This window comes from Salvelinus fontinalis, chromosome 33 (assembly GCF_029448725.1).
Source record: "Salvelinus fontinalis isolate EN_2023a chromosome 33, ASM2944872v1, whole genome shotgun sequence".
NCBI classification, from domain to species: domain Eukaryota; kingdom Metazoa; phylum Chordata; class Actinopteri; order Salmoniformes; family Salmonidae; genus Salvelinus; species Salvelinus fontinalis.
The window spans coordinates 33,504,135-33,528,320 of NC_074697.1; the positions used below are offsets into that span (position 1 = coordinate 33,504,135).

Below are 24,186 nucleotides of genomic sequence, written 5' to 3' on the forward strand. Positions count from 1 at the left end.
TGAACAATGATGTGGGATGTCGCTAAAATAAGGACTATAATTCATATTTGATTTTTTATTTGTTCTAAACATTACATCCTGGGATGTTCTGTTAGGTAGGATACTGACATTTGTAGCCAATAAATCAACTAAACAACTGATTTAAACAGGCCTAATTTTGCAGAGGGAATCCAACATTAGAGAGCTGTTTTCCAGGTGAGAGATTTTACAGCACCATACTCACTTACTACTTTGGTACCATTACATTTTTGTTGTGATAGGTCAGTTTCACATCCAGAATTATTTGCGCTAACAGGGGCTAACAAGCACAAGGCTACGTGATGTGATTCTACTGACATAGCTGAGTTGTACCTGCCAGAGACATACATACAACAACAAAGATGCAATGTACTGATGCACAGTCAGACCCCCCCCCCCCCCCCCCCCCCCCTCTGCAACAGAACACCAGATGCATGAGACTGGCTTCTGCACAAAATGGCAGGTCAGGTTTGAATTTATGGCAGCTGTCTCAATAACATGCATCATATCTATATTTCAGACTGGGAGGCAAAAACACAGACACAAATACACAGACAGATACAGGCAAAGACAAACACACACACACACACACACACCCACACCCACACCCACACCCACACACACACACACACACACACACACACACACACACACACACACACACACACACACACACACACACAGAGACAAATACGACACAAAATGTACTGAGATATAGATACATTGCATGCTTCCCCCCTCCATTTACTGTCATGGTATTGCTCCTCATAAAAAACTCAGGAGTTGCCTAAAAGCAACAGTTGCTAATTGAGTTTGGCCAGCTCCCAGCATATCAGATTTACCACTGAGAATAGCCTCCCTACTGCACCCAGAGTACACACACACACACACACACACACACACACACACACACACACACACACACACACACACACACACACACACACACACACACACACACACACACACACACACACACACACACACACACACACACACACACACACACAGGACAATCTGCCATGAATAGTTTAGTGGATTATATGTCTGGGAGTGACACAGATATAAACAGAGGGCTAGCTCAGTGTGTTTAGTTAAACAGGGTAAGTGAAAGGGCCCTGTTCAGGAGGGTAACAAAGTACCACGGCTGATTTGCAGCGCGCCCTATCTTTATTCGCTTTAGCAAATGTCTGCGTTGGTTTACAATTGGAGCCCCTTTTCTTTCATCCTAAGAGAGAGCACTCTAATTGTTTACATGCCTGAGATTAAGGGGGGGCCGGCGTGAGTGTAAAACTCTCCGAAATGTACACTGTAGACCTTTATATGTACTTCCAAAATGGCACCCTATTCCCCATATAGTGCAGTACTTTTGAAAAGCGCCCATAGGACTAGTAGTGCGCTATATAGAGAATCATGTGCCATTTGGGACGTAGAGCTACAGTTTGAGTCTGTATGGTAAAATGGCTGGGGGAATGGTTGCTATGGGAGAGGAGAGGGCATTGTGAAACTTAACTGTTTGGAGCAGACAAGGCTATACCAGGCTGTCTGTGAGTCTGTGTCTCTCATGAAAAATGTTTGTCTTCGAGATGGGTTTAGAGCCGTGAGAAAGCGAAGCTTAGCTGGTGACCTGGACTAATGGAATGAACAGTGTTTAGGAGCCGTTACATAAAACCATCCCGCCGTAATGCTATAAGAGTAAATATTTAATCCAACTCTTCTGACGAACAATTAATCTTGACCCTGTGTGCTTGGTATTGTGGTCTCCTAGCATGCAGATTGAGTAATTAGCTGATGTCTAGAGTTTCTTATGATTTACAAGTTAATATGTAAGTATATATTAGGAATTTTGTCATTTTATTTATCAAACTTAACGTCAGAGAATCAAAATGGCGATTGTACCAAAATAACAGAAATAGAAGTATTCAGTATGGCCGCTGGCCCACCCATCACAGAGCGCAGAGTGGAATGGGATTGTCTGTTCTAGTCATTCTAATTCTATGGCCAGAATGTTGCTTGAATATTTATGATTACCTAATAGTTGTGTATATATGATGACCTAACAAGCACAACAGTGTAGTTGTATGTGGGAATAACTTGAATGGGTCCTGTAATTTGAATTCTATGTGTGGAACAACCAAGTTTGCTCACTACTCTTCCATCTTTTCACATGAATGGAGAGCAGAGCTGAGGGTACAGTATGCAGTAGACGATTCAGACGCAGGTCCTCCTGTAAACTCACATGGAACCTCACTGCCAAACTAGATCAGCTCTATTTTGTATGAATGAGGGCCCATCATCATATTTGGGTCATTGTGACCAAATTCCCACAATGGCACATGGCCCTTGCTGCAGTAATCCACCTTGAAATGTCTTTGCCTACACAATTCAACAGATATTTCTATTAACAATAGTTAGTAGCTTGGGGACAAAACAGTGACCTGGTTTCCAAGAACGGAAAAATGAATTCCAAGAAATATCACACAATGAGAGAGCATGCCTGAATTAATTAATTAAAAAATATATTTATTCTCTCATTGCAAACATTTTTAGTTGAGTACGCACATTCAAATGTCTATTAATGCACTGCAAGAATGAGGCATTGACTTCTGTATCCTTGAAATGTCCCTGTAAGGTTTGATACTAAATAATTGTATCTTCCAGAAATGTTTAAAAATGTATCTTTCAATAGAAATAGTAATTCATCATTTAAAAAAAACAACTATTCTGTAAATAACAGAGACAAATTAAAGTAGACTTGTCTTTTACACAGACATGAATTCCATTGAAGAACGTCATTCAGGGTGTGGGATGACGAAAATTAATGATCTGATAAATATTTTTTTACTGTGTCCCCTTTAGTTCATAAGTATAGTTTTTTCCTCCCATTGGTCATTCTACAAATGTTCATTAGAAAATATTGAATTAATTAGAAGCTTTCCAGTAAAATGTGTTCAATTTCTTTACAGTATTAATAGGGATTATTATTGTAGAGATAGAAAATTAATAGCAATTGCTATACAAGTACATGATATAAATGTACTTAATGTCAATTAGTAGTTGAAAAAGTAAATAATAGCTAAATATTTAGTCATGATGAAATATTCTACTACTTTTTGGGGAGGGGGTTCAACTTTGTAGCTTAAGGGTTGTTACATTTTGTTCGTGCACAGTGTATTTCGTTGGAACATATTTTGTCCAGTCCATTTTATGGGAATGTGATATATTTAAGTATTTTAAGAGACAGTGTAGTATTGGTATTGTAAGTCTGTTACTATCTGTATATTTAACTATTTTAAGAGACAGTGTAGTATTGGTATTGTAAGTCTGTTATTATCTGTATATTTAACTATTTTAAGAGACAGTGTAGTATTGGTATTGTAAGTCTGTTATTATCTGTATATTTAACTATTTTAAGAGACAGTGTAGTATTGGTATTGTAAGTCTGTTAGTATCTGTAGAGATGCTTTGTTTTATTTGAGTATTATAGTAAGTCTGTGTCACAGATATTCTATTACATTACTATATAAGTTCTATCTGTAATTCTATGGTCCATGTATTGTAAGTCTGTGTATTGTAAGTGTGTGTATTGTAAGTCTGTGTATTGTAAGTCTGTGTATTGTAAGTCTGTGTATTGAACTGAAGCCGTTGTTCATCTCATAGAGATGCTCCAGGAGAAGGCCTCAGCTGTGACGGATGACAGTGTGACTGGGGTCCAGCCTGGAGGGTCCCCAGACCTCAGCCCTAACTCCTCACACTTGGGCCTGCCTACAACTCCCAGCACCCCCCAGGGCAATGAGCCAGACCAGGTAATCATGGTTATTGTAGGCTCTCAACACAGAGCCAGAACCACAACTGCAAAGGTATTGTATGTTCAGAAGTTTCTTATTCTTGGAAATGACCAAATGGGTATGTGTCTTTGCTCTCAATTTCAATAAATGTTGACTTGACTTGACAAAATTATTGGCCCTATTAAATCGTGGGTGTTTTTATTTCTAGTCGGTGGATACCCTATCAATTGGGAATGATTTATTGAGAATTAACTGGTTTAACTTAAAAATGCAGATGGTATAATCTGAGTTGTCTATAAGCCCACAACAGGTCGCCAACCCTCATTGCTGTCTCTACCTTTCTCTATTTAGAATATTGAGAACATCAAGGTTCTTCTTCATGAGAGGGAGCTGTGGAAGAAGTTCCATGAGGCGGGAACAGAGATGATCATAACGAAAGCAGGCAGGTGAGTACCTACAGTTCATATATCACAGCAATACATGGGCTATACCATATTAGTAGACTAGGACTAAACATTATATACTACACTACACTATGCTAAACTGTGCCAGACTCATCTGAGACTCTCCAAAAATATGGGTTACTTTTGCTAATTGCGTAGCTGCTTTCAATAGTGTTAAAATGTAGTCATTATGCACCTCCATTTTGAGCAGCTATGACCATCTGTTGGAGCTAAGGCAACCAATTACACCATGCTACAGTTATGGCACCTTGGGTCTCAGGTAGTGGTAGAGTCGTCATGTCTGCCCCAGTGAATATCTAATTGAAAACACAAACCCACAGCCCTGCTCTGTGTGTTAGATTGAATGCCGCCCCGTGGATTAGACAGTCTGGCCCTTAACCTGGACTTTAACCAGAAGATGACTAGATGCTTTCTAACCAACCTCCGCCCACCCCTCATTCCTCACAGGGGCTTTTTCCCAGTCCAAAATGTAAAAGGTCACCACAATTTTTCTTTAATGCCGCATCACTGTGAAAGATGGGCTTTCCCTTGTCCAGCTGATAAAGTGTGCTGAGAATTCCTTAAAACCTTTGAAGGGCCCGGCCTCAGAGTGACGCTTAGCTACGCAGCTCCGCCAGCTGCACTCAGCTGGAAAACCTGACTGACTGACTAGGCTTATCCAGTCAGTCAGCCTGAGAAGCCAGAGAAAAGCAGGACGGCGTCCCAAATGGCACTCTGTTTCCTTTATAGTGCACTACTTCTGACTCAAGCCCATGGTGAGCATGAATAGGTTGCCATATGGGACGCACACCAGGTTTATGTTGCTCCGTAATGGAGCAGGAGCAGCTACAGTACGTAATTCAATAATTCTAAGAATGAACTCTGTCTGAACTGAGGTGAAGTATAAAATGTTATTGAACATAAACATTTATTGTAAATTTAACCAGTTGTAGGACTCAACACAGTGGGCGAGAGTTGGTTTTGTTGAGAATGTTATAGAAAACTATAGGTGCCAAAATCTGAATCTGAATCTCTATGCAAAAATGACGAGTAAATATAGCAAGGCTGCTTCACTGCTACACCAGCTCTAACTAGACATTTTGCTCGACATTTTGCTCTCTAACAGACATATTGTTGTTCAAGTTGCAGCTGAGACTGCCAAAACAATTCAATGCCAATTTATCCCAACAGAGATTTTTTCATAGAGGAATCTGGAAGGAGCATCAAGCAGTAGTGCTAGGTGCTGCTAGATGCTAAAGGATCTGATGAGCTAGCAGGTTTTAATCAGTCTCAGTACATGAAGGATGAATGAATGAACAAATTAATAAATTAATGAATGAAGGTTCTCAGGACAGTGAGAGGTCAACACCCTATAGAGGGCGGGCAGTGTCCGGTCAGCACTCCTTGGAAGGGGCAGAGTGGCAGGGCTAAGAAGAAGTTATGGCTGTGTCTTTAGACTAGACCATGGCTTGGGAAACATACTGCCAGTTCAGCCCTTCAGCCTCTTACAGTGCAATTTGGCCCTTCAGCCTCTTACAGTGCAGCTTGGCCCTTCAACGTCTTACAGTGTAGCTTGGCCCTTCAGCCTTTTACAGTGTAGTTTGGCCCTTCAGTCTCTTACAGTGTAGCTTGGCCCTTCAGCCTCTTACAGTGCAGTTTGGCCCTTCAGCCTCTTACAGTGCAGTTTGGCCCTTCAGCCTCTTACAGTGCAGATTGGCCCTTCAGCTTCTTACAGTGCAGTTTGGCCCTTCAGCCTCTTACAGTGCAGTTTGGCCCTTCAGCCTCTTACAGTGCAGCTTGGCCCTTCAGCTTCTTACAGTGCAATTTGGCCCTTCAGCCTCTTACAGTGCAGCTTGGCCCTTCAACCTCTTACAGTGTAGCTTGGCCCTTCAGCTTCTTACAGTGCAATTTGGCCCTTCAGCCTCTTACAGTGCAATTTGGCCCTTCAGCCTCTTACAGTGCAGCTTGGTCCTTCAGCTTCTTACAGTGCAATTTGGCCCTTCAGCCTATTACAGTGCAGTTTGGCCCTTCAGCCTCATACAGTGTAGCTTGGCCCTTCAACCTCTTACAGTGTAGCTTGGCCCTTCAGCCTTTTACAGTGTAGCTTGGCCCTTCAGTCTCTTACAGTGTAGCTTGGCCCTTCAGCCTTTTACAGTGTAGCTTGGCCCTTCAGTCTCTTACAGTGTAGCTTGGCCCTTCAGTCTCTTACAGTGCAGCTTGGCCCTTCAGTCTCTTACAGTGCAGCTTGGCCCTTCAGTCTCTTACAGTGTAGCTTGGCCCTTCAGTCTCTTACAGTGTAGCTTGGCCCTTCAGTCTCTTACAGTGTAGCTTGGCCCTTCAGCTTCATACAGTGCAGCTTGGTCCTTCAGCCTCTTACAGTGTAGCTTGGCCCTTCAGCCTCATACAGTGCAGCTTGGTCCTTCAGCCTCTTACAGTGTAGCTTGGCCCTTCAACCTCTTACAGTGCAGCTTGGCCCTTCAGCCTCATACAGTGCAGTCAGTGAACTCCTGACTGAGGAACGTAGATGTAGTTTGTTATTGTGCCACAGTCTCAGGCAGTGCTCCAACTCTCCCCTCTCTCCCTATCTGTACACACGGTGCTCCTTCTCGCCTCTCTTTCTCTCTGTACACAGTCCGTCAGTGGGAGCGGTGGTGGAGGGGTGATTAGAGGACCCCGGCGCCCGCTTTCAGCAGCGTCTAGCGGGGCCTGGAACGCTCCATCATCCCTCTGCCGCTCCTTTTGATCTCCCTCAGTGCTGGAGGTTCCCAGAGACTGGATGGGAGTCCCAAATGGTACCCTATTCCCCATGTAGTGCACTGCTTTTGACCAGAGCCCTATGGGCCTTGGTCAAAAGTAGTACATTATAAATTAAATAGGGTACCATTTGGAACAGAGCCTGGATAGATCCGTGGACTGGAGGGCCTAGGAGGCAGGGAGGCTCCTAGTGCTGAGCTGCTAGGAAAACAGCTGGCTCACACCACACAAACACACACCCACACACTGACACTGATATCATACACACTCTCCATCTCCATTTCTCATTTTCTCCAGTCCTCTACACACACAAACACTCTCTCAGACACGCACGTGCACAGAAAACGCATGCCTTGGGAAAATGTGGCAATCAGCTGGTCCTGACTGCTCCTGAGTTTTGACAGGCACTCGCTCTAACAAATGAATCCATATTCCATTGTTCATGCATTGTCATATTCTGTTTTGGATGACACAAAGGCGTGCTTTTGAGTAAAGTGCTGCACTTCAAGGGGATGGACAGTACAACTTGGATATTTTACCATGGCTGTTTGGCAGCTTTACCATGGAAACCACAGCATCTGTCATCAGGCAGGGCTGAGGTGGCTGAGCCATTGAGGTCCCCGATTAGCCATTAGACATGCTATGTGATCCAGTGTGGGCCCCCTCGCAGAGCTGTGCTATGTTACCCCTTCGTGGAGCTGAGTCTTTTGGAAATGGACTCGGATAGGGACATGGTAATTCTAGGGCCTGATCGTGCAATCGTCCACAGTAACTGAGGGGTTACTATACACCACTATTTCTATCAAGTCATGTCTTTGTGGGAAAATGGAATCATGGATGTGCTGAAAAGCCAATAGCAATAATGGTAGGGTGGGTTACATAGAAATAGCCTTATATCCTTCTAGAGACCTCCTGATCTATTGACACAGGCCTCAATATGGGCCTGGTTGGATGGTGTGAGTGGGGCTGGGATGAGCTGCAGGTCTGTTTTGGATGTTCCCCTCAGATTAAAATGTCTTTCTGTGAGCATGACACCAGGACTGATCTCCTCACTGATTGGATTTGGAGACGGAGAGAGATTACCTGCCTTCAATCCCCTCTACCGTACGGGGCGGGTTGAGTATTTACAGTAATGTGATCCATGAACAAAACTTTAGCTAGGGCTCCTGTCAGGCCAGAAAGATCTGGGATGGGTCCTTTGAAGCCTTGTGCGTTAGCAACAGATAGAGGCTGAGTCCCAAATGGCACCCTATTTCCTACATAGTGCACTACCTTTGATGCACCCAGAGCCTTATGCTTGGCCTGCTTAGGGGGCCAGCTATCTGCCCGCTCTTACACTCATCTATTCAGAGAGCATGTCACTGTCAGCCTTTCACAAGTGTGTCTCACACTCCCACTATTTTAACCGGTTGTCAGGAGAAGGGGAAGCAGCAGATCAACTGTACTGGAGTACAGACCCTTTGACCGACCATACTCTCAGGGGTTGATGCGGTACGATGACAAGTCAGATGTTCAAAGTGCTGTCCGATCCGAACCGCCATTAAAAAGCACTTAGGGGTTTATAAGGGGTGTTGCAGATCCCTTTGCAACTTTTTGCTTTGCAGATGGGATGAAAAAGAGAGCCGTTTCACAGGGAAGAGGTCACGGAAGGTAGGGCTATTCATGTGTTTTATGGCCTTGTCTGCTATATTAGCATATTCTGTCTATCATTCCCAAGTCTCTCTCTCTTGCTCTCTCTCTGAGACGGATGAGAGCAGGGAACTATTTTTATGGCGGTGCTGCCGATGCACTCTCAAAAACCATCAGGTGAAATGTAGGAACATGCCACTGGGCACACCACGTCATTTCAACGTGGAAATGTGGGTAATATTTGGTTGAAATGTTGGATCAATTAAATTTCAACCTTTATTCACCCACTCAAAAAAACAGCCATACGTTTGTTGAATTCACTATGCTTTCAACCATCTAAAAGCCCAACCAAATTCCAATGGAAAGATAATGTCAGATTTTCCGTCGCTGTTATCTAAATGTATTATCACTGCGCTTTCAACCATTTAAAAGCACAGAAAGTTCAAATAGGAATACAATGTGAGATATTTTGTATTTATACAACAACTTCATGTATTATCACTATATTTAATCTAATAGCACAACCAAATTACCTGGATTGCAGTTGAGATTCCATAAAAAGTACATCAATGCTGATTCTGCACAGATTATTAAAGAAACTGTGTTGAGCTCCACATACCATCTTTCTATGATACATGAACAAATTCTTATTTACAATGACGGCCTATCCCGGCCAACGCTGGGTGCCACCCTATGGGACTCCCAATCACAGCCAGATGTGATGCAGCCTGGATTTGAACCAGATACAGATAGTGACACCTCCTGCACTGAGATGCACTGTTTTAGACCACTGCACCACTCAGAAGCCCGTAAGAACATAAGAAGACATTTATAGTTACTGTAGACTAACCTCAAAATGTGGCCATGGATACGTTACTTATTTTAAGGTTGAATAAATACTGTTACATTAGTTTGTAAGATAGCTTTAACTTTAGTCTGTATTACTGAATTACAAAAGTAATATTGTATTGTGTTTGGTGGACAACGCCACCAAATATCAAAATGTTATGGATATCTAATGCTTGGATAGTGGATAGTTTCATCTGAGCCACTGGCTTAATCTTATTCTTTAACTTTTATTTTTGATTTAGTTGGAGACGTGAATCCAACATATAATTTGTTCATTTATTGACAAGTTAATAGGAAATTTACTATATTACAAAAGTGAAAGGGCCCGATTCTGATTTTGGAACACCTTTCCTACGCACTTCTCAGTAGTTAGTATTAAGACTTACCTTGTGTAGGTGTGTAACAGGATTTGCAGGCGTGGTTCACTTGTGTGCGCTGAATAAATGGAATTAAACCGCTGAAAACCCTCCCACTTGTTGACCAACAGATTTTCTCGTGGAGTTTTCATTCAAAAAGGTTTTCGGTACATTTACCTTAAGTCATCTCTTTAAATACAGTGTACCTTATAGTTTTAATTTTATTCACAGACTCACTAGAATATATCCAGAGAACGGGTTCAGAATATTAGAGATCATGAAAGAAAGTCATCTAAATATATGCATATTCTTCTACGTTTCGGCACCAGTTGGTAGATAAAAAAATACTCTGATCTTGTAGATTATTTAGCGTTAGGAAGGATTTAGGAATCATAAAAAACAGGATAGGAGAGCATTTATGCACACAAAGAAAAGACAGTGGTTTGATTCATTCGGAAAACTAACCATTGAATTGTGTGATGACACAGCCGAGTATTGCACCATGCATCAGGTTCAAACTGTTACGGCTTGGTCTGCGCTTTACTCCATAACTATTTAATTAGCCTAATTAATTAGCCATGTCTTTAAATATATATATATAATCAACTGTTTCCAATGATCCTCAGCAACAACCACACAGCTGTAAACAAAACAATGTAATTAAATGGAATGATAATGTAGGCTATACCAACTGAAGGGAATTAACAGTAAATTACCCAGTAGTGGGTAATATTTAACCTGATAGAAATAGGAAACAGAGAAAGTCGGGTAGCCTATAATTAAGACATTTGAGAGTGCCCGTCCCTGCAAGTTAAAATGTCTTACAATTTAAATTCTGCATTTCATAATCTTTACTGTGGGAAAGTTGATATGTTGATATGCTTCAGTTTGCTGCCATATGACTGGTTTCACATTTGTCTCCAGCGATTATAAGGTAAAATATATCATTTATATTTACAATTCTCTGATTCAAACGGATTACTCATTTACCTAGTTCTTATCAATAGCTCTCATCAAGTTGTAAATTACAGTGCATGGAGAATGGTGTTATTTGTATCAGGAAAAAATTATGCTTTTTCCACTTGGAACTGGTATGTTGGCTAGACATTATTTATGGGTTCTTTGCACGTAAATGTGGTGGAATTATGAGGGAATTAAGTCAAGGTCAGAATACGGCGTATCAGACACACCTCTTCCACACCTTCATTTATTTGATCCCCACCCAAAATAATAGCGGGTGAATAGCATGCTATTCTCAAGCTTAAGTTCAAAATCAGTACACGCGTAGAGAGAAAAGGGCATAAAAAGGGAATTATGTTCCATTTACACGCGCTTAACTCGGGTTGGAATCGGCCCCATATTGAATTGTGTTTGGTTGTCAATGCAACCAAATATCAGCATTTGAAGGAGATGTATATTTTGTGCCACTGACTTAGTCTGGCTTTAATTCCAGTTTGTCTAAAATGAATAATTGATTTGTTGGATTCACGTCTCCATCTCAACCAAGAATCAAATTTAAATAATAGGACTAAATCAAATCAAACTTCATGTAAAGTGCATTTAATGTTTGACTTGATTTCAAATCAAATCTAATTGTATTTGTCACATGCGCCGAATACAACAGGTGTTTGAGTGACCTGACAGTGAATTGCTTACATACTAGCCCTAATCCAACAATGCAGTTAAAAAAATAAGTAAAAAAAAATAAAAAAAAATACAAAAATATCAAATAATTAAAGATCAACAATAAATTTACAGTAGCAAGGCTATATACAGGTGGTACTGGTACAGAGTCAATAAGCGGGGGCACAGGTTAGTCGAGGTAATCGAGGTAAAAGTGCATGTAGGTAGAGATAAAGTGACTATGCATAGATAATAAACAGAGAGTAGCAGCATTCTAAAAATGGGGGGGTGCAAATAGTCCGGGTATTTGATTAGCTGTTCAGGAGTCTAATGGCTTGGGGGTAGAAGCATTTTGGACCTAGACGTGGTGCGTACCGCTTGCCATGCGGTAGCAGAGAGAACAGTCTATGACTAGGGTGGCTGAATTTTTAGGGCCTTCCTGCCTTTTGTCGTATTCTTTAAGTTAGATTTTTGGTTGAGGTGGGCACGTGAATCCAACATATCAATGATTAATTTGTAGAGAAACTGGAATTAAAGCCAGTCTAAGTCAGTGGCACAGATGGACCTATCCAAGCAGAAGATACATCTCCTTTAAATGTTGATATTTGGTTGCGTTGACAACCAAAGACAATTCAATATCCAGTTTGTCTACAAATGAATAATTGATATGTTGGGGTCACTTCTAATCATTAATATGTTGGATTCACGTCTCCATCTCAACCAAAAATAATAGTTATAGAATAGGACTAAATCTAGTCTAATCAAACTTTACATGCACTTTAAAAAAATACGATTTGATTTAGTCCAATTCTTTAACTTTTATTTTTGGTTGAGATGGAGACGTGAATCCAACATATTAATGATTCAATTGAAGATTACATTTGAAATCAACTAAAGCTTGAAACTCTAAGCCTATATGTATTGGATATTTAAGCAATAAGGCCCAAGGGGGTGTGGTATATGGCCAATATATCATGGCCCAGGGCTGTTCTTGCGCACAACGCAATGCAGAGTGCCTGGACACAGCCCTTAGCCGTGGTATATTGGCCATATACCAAAAACTCCAGAGGTGCCTCATTGCTATAATAGACTGGTTACCAACGTTAGTAGAACAGTAAAAATAAATGTTTTGCCTTACCCATTGTCACGTTCCTGACCTTATTTCCTTTGTTTAGTCTTTGTTTAGTTGATCAGGACGTGAGCTGGGTGGGCATTCTATGTTTTGTGTTTCTATGTTGGGTTTGTTGTTTGGCCTAATATGGTTCTCAATCAGAGGCAGGTGTTGATCATTGTCTCTGATTGGGAACCATATTAAGGTAGCCTGTTTGCACTGTTGGTTTGTGGGTGATTGTTTCCTGTCTTTGTGTTCTGCACCAGATAGGACTGTTTTCGGTTTTCACATTTATTGTTTTGTTGCTTGTAGTGTTCACGTTATATTCTTTATTAAATCATGTTGAACACTAGCCGTGCTGCGTTTTGGTCCTCTCCTTCATCCCAGGAAGAAAGCCGTTACACCCATGGTATACGGTCTGATATACCACACCTTTCAGCCAATCAGCATTCAGGGCTCGAACCACCCAGTTTATACTTTTAGTTGAACCCTGGGTTGAATTTAGCTATCCCTTGGAATGACTTCGGTAGCAACAGTGAATAGATTTAGTTATTTTGAATACTGTGCGTTCTCTTTCTCATGATAGCACATTGGTAGTAGCCAGTGACACATATCAAAGCTAAACAGGGCTGGGCTTGGTTAAAACCCTGGATGGGAGACCAAATGAATAGCAGTAGATAGATTAACTCTCCAGTAGGAGGTACTACCCAGCCTATAGTTTTCTTTCTGATAGTGGATATAATGTTTCAAACTTACAAATTCAACATATTTGATACAAGGTTTGTCTATGTTGAACATTGGTTACAATGATGACAATACTGTGGTTGAATTTCCACCCTCAAAACATACTTTTACATTGAATACTTTTTTCAAATCCAATGTATTTTCCACATAGCTTCCACATCACAATATGTTGACAAATAACGTTGATTCAACCAGTTTGTGGTTACATACCTCCCTCAACTCTGTGATCTCCTGTGACCTCTCTAGCTGCTTACTCGTCCCAATCAGTCTCTAAGCCTGGCTTGAGCCGCTTTCTGAGTGCTAATCGTCCGCTCATCTGCCGCGGGGAGAACACTTTCCGTGCTGATGCTACACTCAGGGCTGGCTAAAACCCTTCTGCAAAGCCAGAGAAGAGCCTCTTATGCATGTTTACCCTTTGCACTCAGCCCCATGGAGAGACACCTTGGGGCTAAAACAGATTTTCATTAGCTCATCTGAAGAGGGAAATCTTTTCCAGTGTAAGGTAGCTAGGTGAGGGAAGGTACTTAGGTGCTCAAAAAGCTTGGGTGACATCATTGCCCAAAGCGCCTTATCACCTTGATTCCCATTCAACATCCCTCAAAGCTCCAAGGTGTGAGGACAGCACGAAGACATAAGGCATTCAATTAACCTCCGTATTTACAGGTCTTACGATACTAAAGGTGCTTAGAAGCTAATGGCAGGTCTTTCCAAATTGGATCAGGATGAGGTGACTTTGTCACCAATAACTAAACACCTGCTGACCCAATTCGTGTTTGAGTGAGTTGGGGAGCGAGCATTAGGTCTAGTGGGTATTATGGTGGGTGAAATCATCATTAGGGAATGTCTAATTTAATGTAAGACCCTTCTCTTGTGTCCTTCACAGGAGGATGTTCCCCAGCTACAAGGTTAAAGTCACGGGCATGAACCCGAAAACGAAGTACATCCTCCTCACAGACATTGTCCCCGCCGACGACCATCGCTACAAGTTCTGTGACAACAAGTGGTGAGTTTAGTCAGAGACACATTTTTAAAAATGTGATCCTTTATTTAACCTGGAAGACCCTTAAGGAATCTACTTTATGAGGGAAACCTAGTCACCAAGACAGCAGCTCAATACAAAAATGTACAGTTGAAGTCGGAAGTTTACATACACCTTAGCCAAATACATTTAAACTCAGTTTTTCACAATTCCTGACATTTGATCCTAGTATAAATTCCCTGTCTTAGGTCATTTAGGATCACCACTTTATTTAAGAATGTGAAATGTCAGAAAAATAGTAGAGATAATGATTTATTTCAGGTTTTATTTCTTTCATCACATTCCCAGTGGGTCAGAAGTTTACATACACTCAATTAGTATTTTGTAGCATTGCCTTTAAACTGTTTAACTTGGGTCAAACATTTCGGGTAGCCTTCCACAAGCTTCCCACAATAAGTTGGGTGAATTTTGGCCCATTCCTCCTGACAGAGCTGGTGTAACTGAGTCAGGTTTATAGGCCTCCTTGCTCGCACATGCTTTTTCAGTTCTGCCCACACATTTTCTATAGGATTGAGGTCAGGGCTTTGTGATGGCCACTCCAATACCTTGACTTTGTTGTCCATAAGCCATTTTGCCACAACTTTGGAAGTATGCTTGGGGTCATTGTCCATTTGGAAGACCCATTGGCGACCAAGCTTCACCTTCCTGACTGATGTCTTGAGATGTTGCTTCAATATATCCACATAATTTTCCTCCCTCATGATCCCATCTATTTTGTGAAGTGTCCCTCCTGCAGCAAAGCACCCCCACAACACGATGTTGCCACCCCCGTGCTTCACGGTTGGGATTGTGTTCTTTGGGCTTGCAACCCTCCCCCTTTTTCCTCCAAACATAACGATGGTCATTATGGCCAAACAGTTCTATTTTTGTTTCATCAGACCAGAGGACATTTCTCCAAAAGTACAATCTTTGTCCCCATGTGCAGTGGCAAACCGTAGTCTAGTTTTTTTTCTGGAGGTTTTGGAGCAGTGGCTTCTTCCTTGCTGAGCGGCCTTTCAGGTTCGGTCGATATAGGACTCGTTTTACTGTGGATATAGATACTTTTGTGCGTGTTCCTCCAGTATCTTCAGAAGGTCCTTTGCTGCTGTTCTGGGATTGATTTGCACTTTTCGCACTAAAGTACGTTCATCTCTAGGAGACAGAACACGTCTCCTTCCTGAGCTGTATGACGGCTGTGTGGTCCCATGGTGTTCATACTTGCGTACTATTGTTTATACAGATGAACGTGGTACCTTCAGGCGTTTGGAAATTGCTCCCAAGGATGAACCAGACTTGTGGAGGTCTGCAAATTTTTTTCTGAGGTCTTGGCTGATTTCTTTAGATTTTCCCATGATGTCAAGCAAAGAGGCACTGAGTTTGAAGGTAGGCCTTGAAATACATCCACAGGTACACCTCTAATTGACTCAAATGATGTCACTTTACCTATCAGAAGCTTCTAAAGCCATTACATAATTTTCTGAAAGGCACAGTCTACTTCTGACCCACTGGAATTGTGATACAGTGAATTATAAGTGAAAAAATCTGCCTATAAACAATTGTTGGAAAAATTACTTGTATCATGCAGAAAGTAGATGTCCTAACCGACTTGCCAAAACTATAGTTTGTTAACAAAAAATTTGTGGAGTGGTTAAAAAAATTGTTTTAATGACTAAACTTCCGACTTCAACTGTACATATTAAAAACAGACAATACAGCAATACATACAATACACCAGTATAGAAAATATACAAAGACAATTGTAAAATCCTGCCAAAAACCTTGTCAGAGTGGTTCTTCCAGTTTGCAGTATTGCTCAAGTTCTTCTCTAAGCTCAGGGCTTAGATGAGTAACATCCTTAATGGTTGTTATGAGAAATCCACCTACTCGTCTCTGTCTCAGATGCTGCTTGGCTTTAGACCTCAGGAGTCAGGGACGTTTTGAAATGGAAAGGGGGTCAAGAAATGGGGAGGTTAGGGAGGGTGGGGAGGGAGTGGTGAGCTTAAGGAAGGTGAAAGTAGCTATTATCTTCTCAACCCCACAGCTTCACCCCCACCCCCACCACTCAGCAGTGGCCTTCCTCTCACCATAGGAAAAGAATCACCAACGCTGTAGAGTAGACAATAACGGTGGGTGCCAATGAGAGAGACATTTAACACTCTCAGACAGTTTTATATGCTTGAGGTGATGCTGCCTCCCACATACAGTATACACACAGACACGCAGTACACACACAGACAAGCACACATGTGCACACACACACACATCCCAGGCGGAGGGCCCTTTCCTCGGCAGGCTCTTGAACAAACACTTTACATGCTGTGACATCATTATGCAAACCAAATGAATGGAAGGGTACAATTACCATGTTTTCTGCATTATATTCTTTATTTATACCCCCCCCCCCCCCCCCCTAACAAATGTCATGTTGGATAATGTAATGTTGTTTCATGTGGAACCATACAGCACCAGAAAGGGTTGTAACCATAGGGGATCCCTTTTTTTGTGCTATATAGAACCCTTTTTTGAAGGTTCTATAAAGAACCATGCTAATACAGTTCTAAATGGAAGCTTTATGTTGCTATAAAGAACCCTTTCCTATAAAGCACTATAAAAGGTTCTATATAGCAGAATCCTTTTTGCTGTTATGATTACAACCCTTAATGGTTCTTTATAGAACCTATATAGAGAATGTTTTTTTTTTATAGAACCATTATCAATCTCAAAAGTTATCCAAATAACCTTTTGAAGAACTATACAGGGTTATTTTTTTCTGGTTAGCCATATTATAGTGTTAAAATTCCATAGGTTTTATTGTTGTGTTTATTGACAAGCTTAATCTAGCTCTGGAATGGCAGGGGGTCCTTAAGGAGAGAATTGAGAACCACTGACTGAAGCAACATTTCTCAATTGACACAAGGCCATACATGAGTCTTTCACAAAACACTGTCATTGGCCATAGTCATTTTCAATATGGCATAGCAAAAAAGATGAGAAACTGTATTGACACTCGGATTTACAAAAAGACCAGTGCTCAAACTATGCCCCCAAATTTTCTAATGATCCGCCACCCCTACATTTTAATTATCACTAAAAGAGGAAAGAACCCTTTTTTGACTTTGCAAATTACAAATAACCATTTAACGGCTCAAAGGGTTCTTTGGGTCAGTATTGTTCCACATAGAACCATCACCCTTCACAAAGAACCCTTGAGGAACCCTTATTTTTGTGTGTGTATTGGTTAACAACATTTTCTTTGTGTTCAAGACCAACATGTGTGATGTCCATCTCCTACTCATCTGTTCATTCGTTCATTTGTATACATTCATTGATGGAATGGAGAGATGGAGCATGGGTCCAGGCACTTGCTGACTTCAGTCATGGAAGGCCTAAATTGAGTCTGTTGTGTTTGAATAATGAGGAAAACCGACAAGTTTCTGTCAATTTAATCATTGCTCTTGTGAAAAGGAGCCCCTGGCTGCAGAGAAAAATCACCACTTCTCAGAACGAGAGAGAGAGGACACAAAAACAGTATGATGATCATCGAAATCTCTAGTACTGTAATATTTTTTGTGACAAGTCTGTCCACAGACAGCTTTGTTGTTATTGAGGTCATGTTATAATATTATGCCATGCCATGCATGCTCCTTGAGCACAGCAAGAGCAGTGCCTCATGTCTCAGTCGCTGCGCTAACTAAACTGTAGCTGCGGATTGTCATTAGCAAGCTGCCTGCTGGGCTGTACCCGCTGTCCTTCCAGTGACCCTATACCTTGGGTGATGCCGGTTTTGACGAGATGGGATACAGCTTATGTCAGAATTGACCTGAACAAGGGCCTCCCGAGTGGTGTGGTGGTCTAAGGCACTGCATCGCAGTGCTAGCTGTGCCACCAGAGATTCTGGGTTCAAGTCCAGGCTCTCCCGACACGACCAGAAGACCGATGGGGAGGCGCACAATGGGCCCAGCGTCGTCCTGGTTAGGGGAGGGTTTGGCCGGCAGGGATGTCCTTGTCCTATTGTGCACTAGCGACTCCTGTGGCAGGCCAGGCGCAGTGCATGCTGACACAGTCGCCAGGTATGCGGTGTTTCCTCTGACACATTGGTGCAGCTGGCTTCCAGGTTAAGAGAGCATTGTGTTAAGAAGCAGTGCAGCTTGGCGGGGTTGTGTTTTGGAGGATGCATGGCTCTCGACCTTCGCCTCTCCTGAGTCCGTACAGGAGTTGCAGTGATGAGACAAGACTGTAACTACAAATTGGATACCACGAAAAAGGGGTAAAAAATAAAATTTGACCAGAAAGAATTGACTTTTCGTAACATTGAGTCTCTTGTGATTGAATAATGAGCAAAACCAACAGGTTTCTGTCAATTTAATCATTGCTCTTGTGAAAAGGAGCGCCTGGCTGCAACTTACGCAGCAGGTTAGGAGAATTAACGTAGCAGGTTAGGAGAATTAGGTTAAGGTTAGGGTTAGCTAAAATGCAAAACCAAATCTACTTTTGAAGTCAATTTGACATTAACTGTATTCCTCTAGCCATGACTAGTGATGCCACCACAGCCTGCATCTGCCACTGCCCACCGGAGCGGCATCAACCATTAGCACTGCCGGCCGTGCAAATGACAAAACAACCATATCCAGGGTAGGGTGTACTGAAACCAGAACCCTAGTCATGCCAAGAAAAATATACATCCCAAATGGCACCCTAATCGCGGGGCCCATAGTCAGAAGTATTGCACTATGTAGGGAATAGGGTACCATTTGAGACTTAGACAAAGACTCCATAAAATGCACCACCGTGCTTTGCATTCTCCAGCAGCCATTTTGTTTTTTTTAACAGCCATTTGTTGCAGATATTTGTGGGATGGCCTGGGAGGGCCTGGAATCCCAGCGTTTGCCAGTGTGGTGTTCTGGATTCTCTCAGCGACACCTTGGAGGAGCGTAATTAGCAGTGATGTTACAGTTGAAACAACCACCAGCACCTCCAGTCTGAGAGAATGGTTCCTATAGCCCATAGAGTGAGGGCTGAAACGGCTGCAATTTTTTATGATTACTGACTGTAGCTACATGTGTTTGGTATAAAAAGGGATCCTTAAGTCTCAGTGGCCTTTCAGTGAGCCTGAATGGAGTCGTGGGGCTGCTGGAAGATTTGGCCATGCTGTGACAATATGGTTTGGTAGATCACAGGGCTGCTGGGTTGTATATGGCTGCAGGATTACCACAATGGCTGAGTCATCTTGGCAGAGTAATGGCCATTGGTTGCTGCTAGCCAAGGGGTCTTTATGAGGATGATGATGTTGCACCTTCATTTGTCTCTTCATCTCCCTCTCTCCTTCCCATTCTCGTTCTTCTCTCTTCTCTTCCTTTTTCTACTCAGGATGGTGGCAGGCAAGGCGGAGCCGGCCATGCCAGGGAGGCTCTATGTCCATCCAGACTCCCCAGCTACAGGAGCCCACTGGATGAGGCAGCTGGTGTCCTTCCAGAAGCTAAAACTCACCAACAACCACCTGGACCCCTTTGGGCATGTGAGTGACCCTCAGTCTACCTACCTACAGCATCCCAGCACACAGGCTAACATTCACTCAAATCAGTGGCGGTCGGTGCCATTTAAGATGAGGATTATATATATATTTTTTTATGAGCACAGCCTTATTTCTATTACAGCATATTGGATGACTGTCATTCATATTCCATTCACCCAGTTCAATGTAACAGTGATAGGTTTAGGCTACTACATGATACTCAAATTTTCCCTGTACCCTTCATGACGTAGGTGCACAGGTTGAGAGAAATTTGAGTAATCAAGGTGACAAACAGTGACACATTCAATACTGCCGTGCCTGCATCTAGCTGATCTAGGGTGTAATCATTAGTCCAACAGTTGCAAATGAGAGTTTCTGTTGGACAAATTCAGGTATGTTTATCACTGTTTCATTCCGTTTGCTTCCATTCCATCTTCGAAAGCCTTATCTCACCTCACTTGCTCACATTGTATATAGACTTATTTTTCACTGTATTATTGACTGTGTGTTTGTTCTACTCCATGTGTAACTATGTGTTGTTGTATGTGTCGAACTGCTTTGCTTTATCTTGGCCAGGTCGCAATTGTAAATGAGAACGTGTTTTTTTTTTTTAAGAAACCTTTTTAAACAGAATCGGTGCAATGAATACACCCCTGATCACACGCTAACAGTTCACTTTCATAGCAGACGTGAGCACACGTGACACACCATTTCCCTTCGCTTGTGGACTTCAGTGCATAGCACATCAACTGTCTGACACCAGACGATAAAACCTTCATATCATGACCGCTAAACCACTACACACAGCCGACATCATTGCCACGTCATAGTCAACTAGAACTACAAGAACTAATGCGTTAGTAAACCTAGTGTACAGTAAGAAAGTAGTTTAACAGTTACACCGGCTGGCCCCGGCGGCAATAAATTAATAAAACCAAAAGCTTACCTTGACTTGGAAGAGTTCCAGTGTTGGATAGCCATAGCCAGCTAGCTGACATAGTTTAACCTAATCAAACAGAGAGGGGTGCTAAGTGAAATTAAAAATTAAAAATACAACCAAATATAGCTCTCTCTCTCTCTCGCTTCTCCTTAATTTTGGAAGAAATTAATTTGTTCAAAACTGTTCAACTGTCGTTTTTCTCTTTGAGGAAACTAATCACCACATTTTATGCACTGCACAGCAGTGCCTGCTAGCTGTAGCTTGTGAATCAGTAATAGATTCATTCTCTGATCCTTTGATTGGGTGGACAACATGTCAGTTCATGCTGCAAGAGCTCTGATAGGTTAGAGGACGTCCTCCGGAAGTTGTCATAATTACTGTGTAAGGAGGTGAGAACCCCGAGCCTCTTAAGTTTTGTATTGAGGGCCTCCCGGGTGGTGCAGTGGTCTAGGGCACTGCATCGCAGTGCTAACTGCGCCACCAGAGTCTCTGGGTTCGCGCCCAGGCTCTGTCGCAGCCGGCCGCGACCGGGAGGTCCGTGGGGCGACGCACAATTGGCATAGCGTCGTCCGGGGTAGGGAGGGTTTGGCCGGTAGGGATATCCTTGTCTCATCGCGCTCCAGCGACTCCTGTGGCGGGCCGGGCGCAGTGCGCGCCAGCCAAGGGGGCCAGGTACACGGTGTTTCCTCTGACACATTGGTGCGGCTGGCTTCCGGGTTGGAGGCGCGCTGTGTTAAAGAAGCAGTACGGCTGGTTGGGTTGTGCTTCGGAGGACGCATGGCTTTCGACCTTCGTCTCTCCCGAGCCCGTACGGGAGTTGTAGCGATGAGACAAGGTAGTAATTACTAGCGATTGGATACCACGAAAATTGGGGAGAAAATGGGATAAAAAAAAAAGAAAAAAAAAGAAGAAAAAAAAAAAAAGTTTTGTATTGAAGTCAATGTACCCAGAGGAGGACAGAAGCTAGCTGGCCTCTGGCCAGGGGCGCCGTATTTTTTCAATATTAATTATTAACCTATCATCATTAATATAATATTTTATTTACAATGTACTAATAAAACCAACGGTTCTTTTTCTTTTCTCGTTTTTGGAAAAAAATAAACATCCAGAGAGCCTCTGTATTGCACAACCCTCCCCCTAAAGAAAAATCTGGCTTCCAAAAACGAAAAGAAAGACAGGAGAGAGAAAAGAAAGGGGGACAGTATGTCACCCAATTTTTCACTAAGGAAGGTGGGTGTAGTCCGTGAGTGGTGGAAATTAACCTGTTAGCGTATTCCGTAGTGAAATAGGCAACTTTTGATCCCCTAACATTAGTTAGTTAATATCGTCACAGAAAATTCTGAGTGTTTACATTTCGCTCTCTCTTTTAGCCGACATTTAATCAATGCAGGCAAACTTTTAGCAAGCTATTCATTCTAAATCAGTTGTCCCTGCCCCTGCCTGGTGCCAAGCCCAACAGATGAGGCGTCAGGCTCAGCAGCCCTGTCTCCCCATACTCCTGAACCAGCCCTACTCCCAACTGAAGAAGGAGGTGAGCAGCATTGTGTTGAATGACATGTCAGTTAGCATAATTGCAGGTACTACAATACATTGAGGACAAGAAGGTGATTCTCCAGTCAGGAAAAGTCTCTCTTGACACAGCGGCAGCCAATATCAGAGCCTTAAAGGAAGAGATGCAGGCTCTTAGAGATGAATCGGAGTCTCTCCTGTCTGAGGCAACACTGATTGCTCCGCAAATGGATGTTGCCCCTCAATTTAGCAAAAAACATAGCTGCCAGAGGAAAAGGAAGAGAATCCATGATGAGAACTCTCAAGAGGAAACAGCTCAGGACAGTGCAGCAACGGTGTTTCGGAACAGTGTTTTTTACTGCTATGGACATCATACGTGACTTGGACACTAGGTTCCACACCACTGCAAAAATTGTAGAAGAATTTTCTGCTATTCTGAAAGTTGGGCAGATTAGTGAGGATAAAGTCCCTTCTGTGTGCCATCCACTGATCATGAGGCATTCCAGAGATCTTACACCTGAGTTTCAAAATGAAGTAAGACACCTGAACACTGTATATGTCACGTTCCTGACCGGTTTTCTGTTATTTTGTATGTGTTAGTCGGTCAGGGCGTGAGTTTGGGTGGGCAGTCTATGTTATATGTTGGTAAAGGGTGACCTGATATGGTTCTCAATTAGAGGCAGGTGGTTTTCATTTCCTCTGATTGAGAGCCATATTAAGGTAGGTGTTTTCACATTGATGGTTGTGGGTGGTTGTCTCCTGTGTCTGTGTTTGTCGCGCCACACGGGACTGTCTCGGTTTGTTTGTACGTTCGTTCTTTTGTGTAGTCTGTTTTTCCTGTTCGTGCGTTCTTCGTTACATGTAAGTTCTTACGTTCAGGTCAGTCTACATTCGTTTTGTTATTTTGTTTAGTATCAAGTATAGGTCGTTTTTTGTCTTGTTCAATAAATTCATTATGTCTAACTACCACGCTGCATATTGGTCATCTGATCCGTCTCGCCTCTCCTCGTCCGAGGAGGAGGAAGAGCTAGAAATTCGTTACAGAACCACCCACCAAACCCGGACCAAGCAGCGGGACCACGAACAGTGGTCCACGAAACAAGGATTGCAGGATTTCTGGAGTTGGGAGGAAATCATAGAAGGAAAAGGACCATGGGCTAAGGTGGGAGTGAATCGCCGCTCTGGGGAGGAGAAGGAGGCAGCCACAGCCCAGGAGCGGAGATATGAAGGTAGGCGGCTAGCACGGAAGCCCGTGAAGAAACCCCAAAAATGTCTTTGGGGGGGGGGGGGGGGGGGGGGGGGGGGGTAGTGGGCCGAGGGCAGGTAGGAGACCTGCGCCCACTTCCCAGGCTAACCGTGGAGAGCGGGAGTACGGGCAGACACCGTGTTACGCAGTAGAGCGCACGGTGTCTCCTGTACGTGTTCATAGCCCGGTGCGGGTTATTCCACCTCCCCGCACTGGTAGGGCTAGATTGGGCATTGAGCCAAGTGCCATGAAGCCGGCTCTACATATATGGCCTCCAGTACGTCTCCTTGGGCCGGCTTACATGGCACCAGCCTTACGCATGGTGTCCCCGGTTCGCCAACATAGCCCGGTGCGGGTTATTCCACCTCCCCGCACTGGGCGGGCGACGGGGAGCATTCAACCAGGTAAGGTTGGGCAGGCTCGGTGCTCAAGGGAGCCAGTACGCCTGCACGGTCCGGTATTTCCGGCGCCACCTCCCCGCCCCAGCCCAGTACCACCAGTGCCTACACCACGCACCAGGCTTCCAGTGCGTTTCCAGAGCCCTGTTCCTCCTCCACGCACTCTCCCTATGGTGCGTGTCTCCAGCCCAGTGCCTCCAGTTCCGGCACCACGCACTAAGCCACCTGTGCGTCTCCAGAGCCCTGTA

At 43.1% G+C, this 24,186-nt stretch overlaps 1 protein-coding gene across 1 annotated transcript in view; it reads left to right on the forward strand.

Moving 5' to 3' along the window:
• Window positions 1-3,680: 3,680 nt before the first annotated feature.
• LOC129832084 (T-box transcription factor TBX4-like) overlaps window positions 3,681-24,186 on the forward strand; it is a 34,115-nt gene continuing 13,609 nt past the window's right edge. The window contains exons 1-4 of the mRNA XM_055895837.1: window positions 3,681-3,824; window positions 4,158-4,252; window positions 14,199-14,318; window positions 19,701-19,848. Coding sequence (XP_055751812.1) covers window positions 3,681-3,824; window positions 4,158-4,252; window positions 14,199-14,318; window positions 19,701-19,848 — 507 coding nt within the window. The remainder of the gene's footprint in view (window positions 3,825-4,157; window positions 4,253-14,198; window positions 14,319-19,700; window positions 19,849-24,186) is intronic.